Source organism: Scyliorhinus torazame, chromosome 5, assembly GCF_047496885.1.
Source record: "Scyliorhinus torazame isolate Kashiwa2021f chromosome 5, sScyTor2.1, whole genome shotgun sequence".
Taxonomy (NCBI): Eukaryota; Metazoa; Chordata; class Chondrichthyes; order Carcharhiniformes; family Scyliorhinidae; genus Scyliorhinus; species Scyliorhinus torazame.
The window spans coordinates 177,190,879-177,199,649 of NC_092711.1; the positions used below are offsets into that span (position 1 = coordinate 177,190,879).

Genomic DNA, 8,771 nt, shown 5'->3' on the forward strand with positions numbered 1-8,771 from the left:
TCAGCAAACTTGTAGATGGAGCGGGAGCAGATTTTGCCACACAGTCGTGTGTGTATAACGAGTGTAGTAGGGGGCTAAGTACGCAGCCTTGTGGGGCCCCGGTTTTGAGGACTATCATGGAGGAAGTATTCGAGATCCGAACCACTACGGTCGTGTCATCAGCAAACATGTGGATGGATTTGGAGCCAAATTTTACCATGCAGTCTTGTGTGTGTATAGGCAGTGCAGCCTTGCGGGGCTCCTGAAGTGAGAACTATCGTGGAGGAGGTGTTGTTGTTTATCTTTGCTGATTGTGGTCTATAGGTCAGAAAGTTGAGGATCCAGTTGCAGACGGAGGAGCCGAGTCCTTGGTTTTGGAGTTTTGATATGAGCTTGGCTGGGATTATGGTGTTGAAGGCGGAGCTGTAATTAATGAATGGAGTCTGACGTAGGAGTCCTTGGTGTCGAGATGCTTCAGGGGCGAGTATAGGGCCAGGGAGATGGCATCTTACGTGGACCGGTTGTGGCGGTATGCGAATTGCAGTAGATCAAGGAATGCTGCGAGTATGGAGTTGATGTGTCCAACATCTCAAAGCAATTCATAATGATCGATGTCAAGGCCACCGGATGATAGTCATTGAGGCACGTTGCCAGATTCTTCTTTGGCACCGGTATGATGGTGGTCTTCTTGAAGCAGATGGGAACCTTGGAACGGAGTAGGGAGAGGTTGAGGATTTCCGCAAACACACCTGCCAGTGGGTCAGCGGAGGATCTGGGTGCACGACCTGGGATCTCGTCAGGACCCATCGCTTTCCGAGGGTTCACTTTCAAGAAGGCCAATCTGATTTCAGAGACTGTGACGGTGGGTATGGATGTGTCCAAGGCTGCTGGGGCAGTTGACAACGGTTTGTTGGTTTACTGCTCGAAACAAGCATCGAATACATTGAGTTTGTCGGGAAGGTGTGCGCTGTTGCTGAAGATTCTACTCGGCTTTGCTTTGTAGCCCATTATGTTGTTTGAGCCTTGCCACAACCGACGAGAGTCCCTGTCGTTAGTCTGCGACTTTAGATTAGTTTGCTATTGTCACTTGGAGTCCCTGTTGGCTTTGCGGAGGTCATATATAGATTTCTTGAATAGGTCAGGGTTGCCTGCCTTGAACACCTTCAGTCGGGAGTGAATCTCCCAATTAAACCATGGATTCTGGTTGGGTAATGTACAGACTACCTTCTTTTGCACGCAATCTTCTACACATTTACTGATGAAGTCTGTGATGGTGCTGGCATACTAGTCTAGGTTGGCTGCTTGAGTTCTTGAATATGGATCAGTCCACTGACTCCAAGCAATCACGTAGGAGCTCTTCTGTAGCCTCAGACCAGCACTGCACGACCTTCTTAACCTGATTCTCCGCTTAAGTTTCTGCTTGTATGCCGGGAGAAGGAGCACCATCTTGTGGTCCAATTTTCTGAAGTGCGGTCCGGGGATGGATCATCAGGGCCCTTGATGTTTGTGTAGCAGTGGTCAAGGATGATGGGGCCCTTGTCGGGACAGGAGATGTGTTGATGGAATTTTGGTAGTACACTCTTGAGGTTGGCCTGGTTAAAGTCTCCGGCCAGGATGAACAAGGCCTCCGGGTATTCTGTTTCATTGTTATTTATAGCGGTGTACAATTCATCAAGCACCTTCTTCACTTCCGCCTGGGGTGGGATGTAGACCACCGTGATGATGGCAGAAGTGAACTCCATAGAAGGTAGTATGGACCGTACTTCACAGTCGGGTATTCCAGGTCCGGGGACCAGTAGTTTGCCAGGGTCGCCACGTCCGAGCACCAGGAGGGGTTGACGAGGAGGCAAACCCCTCCACCCACTCCAGGTTCAGTCCTGGATGTGATTAACAGCAGGAATAACAGCAGAATCTAACCCGTCATCGCTTGTGAACCCTTTGGTGTCTGAGCATGTTGGACGACTGAGTGAATCCCTCCCCACAGTGAGAGCAGGTGAATGGCCTCTCCCTGGTGTGAACTCGCTGGTGTCTCAGCAATATGGATGATGTTTGAAACCTCTTTGCGCAGTGAGAGCAGCTGAACCGTCTCTCCTCAGAGTGAATGCACTGGTGGGACATCAGTAGCTGTAAGCTTTTGAAACCCATCCTGCAGTCAGAGCATTTAAAGGGCCTGCTCTTGGTGTGAGTGACATTGTGGCTACGCAGGCCAGATAATTGAGCAAATCCCTTATCACACACAGAGCAGATGAACGGCTTCTCCCCGGTGTGAAGTCGCTGGTGTGTCTGCAGGTTGGATAACTGAGTGAATCCCTTATCACACACAGAGCAGACGAATGGCCTCTCCCCGCTGTGAGCGCTCTGGTGTCTCTTCAGGTGGTGTAACCGAATGAATGCCTTATCACACACAGTGCAGGTGAATGGCCTCTCCCCGGTGTGAACTCGCTGGTGGCTCTCCAGATGGGATAACTGAGTGAATCCCTTCCCACACACAGTGCAGGTGAATGGCTTCTCCCTGGTGTGAAATCGCTGGTGTCTCTGCAGGTTGGATAACAGAGCAAATCCCTTATCACACACAGTGCAGATGAATGGCCCCTCCTTGGTGTGGACTCTCTGGTGGCTCTGCAGGCTGGATAACCGAGTGAATTCCTTCCCACAGTCAGAGCAGGTGAATGGCCTCTCCCCAGTGTGAACTCGTTCGTGTCTCCGCAGGTGGCCAATGTCAGTGAATCCCTTTTCACACTGAGAGCAGGTGAAAGGCCTCTCCCCAGTGTGACTGCGTTGATGCCTTGCCAGCTCGTGTGGGGCTCTAAATCCCTTCCCACACACAGAGCAGGTGAATGGCCTCTCTCCAGTGTGACTGCGTTGATGCCATTCCAGCCCGGAGGGGCCTTTGAATCCCTTCCCACAGTCCTCACATTTCCATGGCTTCTCCATGGTCCGGGTGATCTTGTGTCTCACCACGTTGGATGATCAGTTGAAGCCTCGTCCACACACAGAACACCTATACAGTTTCTCCCTGCTGTGAATGGTGTAGTATTTTGTCAGGCTGTGTCACTGGTTAAAGCTTTTTCCACAGTCAGTGCTCTGGAACAGTCTCACACGGGTGTGTGTGTGTGTCTCAGTGCTTTTCCAGACACTGATGTTTAAAATCTCTTGAAGCAGACAGAATAAGCAAACATTCCTCCTTCTGGATTCAAAGGCCGATGATATTCGGTTCCCAAGAATTGAGTGACTCAGTCAGTTCTTGACGTGATATTTAGTTTGAGATATCCACCTCAAACTCCTCTCATTCTAGCTTCCTGCAAAAAGATTTTACAAAAATCATCATTGTCAGTACAGGCTAGAAATTCAGAACAGACAATTCTAGATTATATTGAACATTATTTGCTCTCTCTCTTTCCCTCAAATGCTTTAAATTTCCATTCCACACACTCTCCCTCCATTCTCATTCTGCTGTATCTAATATTCACCCTCCCAATTCTCCTGAAGGTGCTGATTCAGGCTGATTGACAGATCCAAGCTCCCTGCTTCCTGTCCTGGACACAGAGACCTGAAAATCTTCATGCAGGCTGCCAGACAGATATATATCTATATTACTGGATGAAAAATGTGTGTAATATACAGATTGAATTCACTTCCTTTCCCTCCCAATACTCGTGAAGGTGCTGATTGATGCTGATCAACAATCTAAACTCATTACAACCTGTGCAAGAGTAGAAAATCTACATCTAAGTATATTTACTGATTAGAGATGGGGTGATTCTGAGGAAGAATTTTATTTAGTCATGGAGTGGTCATGACAGGGAACTCACTGCCCACAAGGGTTGTGGAAGTCCAGATGATCAATAATTCAAAATAAAATAGGATGGTCACTTGAAGAAAATAAACTTGCAGGGGAACAGGGATATCGAGGGGGAATGGGACTGACTGGATTGCTGTACAGAGAGTCAGTATTGACTTGAGTTACCAAATGGATTCGGTCGGTGCTGCAATGATTATGACTGGAAACACACCTCTTCATTCACCTGAGGAAGGAGCAGCGCTCCGAAAGTTAGTGACATCGAAACAAACCTGTTGGACTTTAACCTGTTGTAAAACTTCTTACTACGACCATCCTTTGTGCCAGGTATGACTCCAACCAACAGAGAGTTTTCCCCGATTCCCACTGACTCGTTTACCTGAGGCTCCTTGATGCCATACTCGGTCAAATGCTGCCTTGATGTCAAGGGTAGTGACTCTCACATCACCTCTGGCATTCAGGTCTTTTGTCCATGATTGAACCAAGGCTGTAATGAGGTCAGGAGCTGAGTGACCCTGGTGGGACCTAAACTGAGTGTCCGTGAGCAGGTTTTGCTGAGTACCACTTGATAGCGCTGTTAATGATTCCTTCCATCACTTTGCTGATGATGAAGAGTATTCTGAAAGGGAAGTCATTGGCTGGGTTTGATTTACCTGTTTACTGTTCCCTTTAATGTCAGCCATCTCCTGGGGAAATCAGCCCTTTAATTGTGAACATTGGGAAAGAGACCATCATTTTAGCCAGACAAATAAATGTGTCAAGCTGAGGGCGCAAAGGACATCAATGTCTTTAAGGCAGACAGAGAGAGAGAGACCTGGGCCAAGCTTTCCAGAGTCTGTACCCTCCCTGGATTCACTTCCTTTCCCGTCAGTTGCTGCAAGTCACCAATTGAAGGTCAGAATGTGACAATAGATGGAAAGAGGGAGAAAATAAAGTGTTTTACTCACAGATGTTGGAGACTGGAGTCTGTGTGCAGCTCAAGCTCATTCAGGGTTGGAAGTACAACAGCTTTGCTCGGCAGAAACCTCCATGTCCAACTTCCGCATTGAGACAATGGGGGAGCTCTGATTGGCCGAGGAGCAGAGTCCTTCCGGTTATTCAATCTTCCTATTGGTCAACACCTCAGCAGTAAGGTGAGCGGAAGTGAGCTCCCCTTCACATGTGCAGCTTCCCTTTTCCCTTGGACATGCGCAGTCCCGGGTCAGGGCAGATCACAGACGGCTGGAACTGTCAGCCGGTTGCTTGGAAACCTTGTCTCGAGGATGTGTGGTGGAAGGGGATCAATGGGTGGGGGCGGGGCTCCCGTGTCCGCGCGCTGGGCAGTGACGTCACCGCGGAGCGGATGTATTCTTATTGGCTGATTTAGAGGACGAGTTCCTTTGTGATGTCGCTATGTGGAGGTTCGAGAATGGGTTTCAGACTAAAATTTCCTCCTTCAGTGAGAAGTCTTACAACACCAGGTTAAAGCTCAACAGGTTTGTTTCAAACACGAGCTTTCGGAGCGCTGCTCCTTTCTCAGGTGAATGAAGGAGCAGTGCTCCGAAAACTCGTGTTTGAAACAAACCTGTTGGACTTTAACCTGGTGTTGTAAGACTTCTTACTGTGCTCACCCCAGTCCAACGCCGGCGTCTCCACATCATTTCATATGTTCATAAGATATAGGAGCAGAATTAGGCCATTTGGCCCATCGAGTCTGCTCCGCCATTCGATCATCGCTGATCTCATCCTGGCCTTAACTCCACCGTCCTGCCAGTTCTCCATAACCCATCAACCTAATTAAAAATCTGTCTAACTCCTCCCTAAATTTACTCACTGTCCCAGGTCTACCGCACTCTGGGGTAGTGAATTGCACAGATTCACAGCCCTTGGGAGAAGCAGTTTCTCCTCAACTCTTGTTTTGAATTTGCTACCTCTTTTTTTCAATAATCTTTATTGTCACAAGTAGACTTACATTAACACTGCAATGAAGTTACTCTGAAAAGCCCCCCCACCCCCAGTCGCCACATTTTGGCGCCTGTTCGGGGACACTGAGGAAGAATTCAGAATGTCCAAATTATCTGAAAGCACGTCTTTCGGGGCACGTGGGAGGAAACTGAAGCGTCCGGTGAAATCATAGAATTTACAGTTCAGAAGGAGGGCATTCAGCCCATCGAGTCTACACCAGCCCCTGGAAAGAGCACCCCACCCCAGCCCACGCCCAACCCCAGCCCCGTAACCCAGTAAACCCACCTAACCTTTTTGGACAAGAAGGGCAATTTATCATTGCCAATCTACATTTTATCATGGCCAATCCACCTAACCTGCACATCTTTGGACTGTGGGAGGAAACCGGAGCACCCATACAAAACCTACGCAGACATGGGGAGAACGTGCAGACTCTACACAGCCAGTAACCCAAGCCGGAATCAAACCTGGGACCCTGGAGATGTGAAGCAACTGTGCTCACCACTGTGCTACCATGCTGCCCATCTTACCCTAAGAATATTACCTCTCGTTCTAGAATGCCTGAAAGACGTGCTGTTAGGTGAATTGAACATTCTGAATTCTTCTTCTGTGTACCCTAACGGGCGCCGGAATGTGGCGACGAAGGGAGAATTACAGTAACTTCATTGCCATGTTTTTAAAAAAATTTAAAGTACCCAATTCATTTTTTCCAATTAAGGGGTAATTTAGCTTGGCCAATCCACCTGGGCTGCACATCTTTGGGTTGTGGGGGCAAAACCCACACAAACAAGGGGAGAATGTGCAAACTCTGCATGGTCAGTGACCCAGATCCTGGATCGAACCTGGGACCTCGGCCCCATGAGGCGGCAGTGCGAATCACTGTGCCACCGTGCTGCCCCATTGCGGTGTTAATGTAAGCCTTCTTGTGACAAAAATGAAGATTATTATTATTAAGAGGTAATAGCCTCTCCAAGGCAGCCTTCAGGACGTGCGACAATGCAGAATCGCCAAGCAGAAACATACAGCCAAGTTCTGCACACATGAGTACAGCCTCAAGGGGGACCTTGGATTAATGTCGCATTACATTCACCCTCCCACCATCTGGCCTGGGCTTGCGAAATCCTACCAACTATCCCTGCTTGAGACAATTCACACCTCTTCAACCTGTGATTATCCCTCTCTCCAGTCACTCTGTCTGGACCTGTAAAGACTTAATTAACTGCAAAGACTCGCATTCAAAAGTATCGTCTTGCATCATTGACTTTATCTACATATATGTTTCTGGAACCCATCTCTTCATTCGCCTGAGGAAGGAGCTATGCTCCGAATGCTGGTGATTCGAAACAAACCTGTTGGACTTTAACCTGGTGTTGTCAGACTTCTTACTGTGCTCACCCCTGTCCAACGCCGACATTGCCACATTAAAGTAAAAGGGCAAAGAGGGCAACATGGTGGCACAGTGGTTAGCATTGTTGCCTACGGCGCTGAAGACCCGGGTTTGAATCCCGGCCCTGGGTCACTGTCCGTGTGCAGTTTGCACATTCTCCCCGTGTCTGCGTGGGTTTCGCCCCCACAACCCAAAAGATGTGCAGGATAGGTTGATTGGCCACGCTAAATTGCCCCTTAGTTGGAAAAAATAATTGGGTATTCTTAAAAAAAATTTTTAAAGTAAAAGGGCAAAGTGGCTGCACGGTGGCGCAGTGGTCCCAGGTTCAAACCCGGCCCTGGGTCACTGTCCGTGTGGAGTTTGCACATTCTCCCCGTGTTTGCGTGGGTTTCACCCCCACAACCCAAAGATGTGCAGAGTAGGTGAATTGGCAATGCTAAATTGCCCCTTAATTGGAAAAAATAAATTGGGTACTCTAAAAAAAATGTTTTAAGTAAAAGGGCAAAGATGTTTATAGTTTAAGAGATACATTCCTAATAAAAATAATGTGTAGGCATTGTTGCTTCTAGTTTTTTTGCAGTAAAAGTCATAAAACATGAAGTTTTTGCCTTATGAGTCTTCAATTTGTTCACTGGGTTTAGAATTTATCTTTTAAAGTTACTGATCTTTTCAGAAATCTTACACAGTTGATTTAGAGCTACAAGTTTCAACTTCCCATAATGCCTCAGGCAACTTCTGTCTCTCTATTGCTCATGTCATGACAGCCCAGCAACAGAGGGCTGGAGATGCCGTCACTCCTCGTAGGAGCTGGAATCAGTAGAAAAAGAACCATAGTTTCTGGTTGAGCTTTGCGTTAGCTGTCTGACCATGATGACCATATATAAATAGCTAACCAGGTAATATGTTGTGATGAGGATTTAGAAACAGACCCTGGGTAGACGAGTTCACTGAAGCTGTGGGCTTATCAGCTGTACAGTGACACCAGGCATCCAACAGCCAGTGAGACCTGTAATATTGGACACTGGGTTTAACCCTGTTCTGTATTAAACAGACCTATCTGATACTGGGGGTGATATAGATAATCTGACCCTTAATTAATTCAATTCCAAAAGTGAATAACATTGATTCAAGTACAGTGATTACTCTGTTAATCTGTGAACAAAGTGGTGTCAGTTCATGCAAATCTGTCTTATTTCATTACTTATTTTTGTTACTGACTAGGGTCTCTCCCATTCTCCTCTCACCTCTCTGTCTCTGGTGCCTCGCTCTCCCTCTGTCTCTCTCAGCTGCCTCTCACTCTGTTATTAGTGCCTTGGAAGACAGGTGGGATAGTTTCCTTTGGTAGCCAAGGGCCAAGAATATAAGAACAGGGAGATTGTGCTGGAACTGTATAAAACACCAGTTAGACCACAGCCGGAGCACTGTGGACAGTTCTGGTCACGACATTACAGGAAGGATGTGATCACTCGAGAGAGGCTGCAGAGGGGATTTATGATGATGTTACCCAGGATGGAGAATTTTAACTATGAGGAAAGATTGGAGAGGCTGGGGTTGTTCTCATTGGAACAGAGGAGGCTGAGGGGAGATTGAATTGAGTTGTGTGTAATTCTGAGGGGCTCACATAGAGTGAATATTTCCATCAGCAGAGCCGAACCCCTGCAG

At 47.6% G+C, this 8,771-nt stretch overlaps 1 protein-coding gene across 1 annotated transcript; it reads right to left on the reverse strand.

Annotated features, from left to right (window-relative positions):
* Positions 1 to 552: 552 nt before the first annotated feature.
* On the reverse strand, positions 553 to 4,872 carry LOC140420762 (uncharacterized). Its single transcript, XM_072504743.1, has 2 exons — positions 4,726 to 4,872; positions 553 to 3,278 (listed from the first exon to the last, which is right to left on the reverse strand). Exon 2 carries the CDS (start codon positions 2,911 to 2,913, stop codon positions 1,900 to 1,902), a length of 1,014 nt encoding a protein of 337 aa, XP_072360844.1. The 5' UTR covers positions 2,914 to 3,278; positions 4,726 to 4,872; the 3' UTR covers positions 553 to 1,899.
* Between the last annotated feature and the right edge of the window lie 3,899 nt (positions 4,873 to 8,771).

Coding starts and splice junctions, on each gene's coding strand:
- LOC140420762 (XM_072504743.1), bottom strand. CDS start 2,913: ATGGAGAAGCCATGGAAATGTGAGGACTGTGGGAAGGGATTCAAAGGC.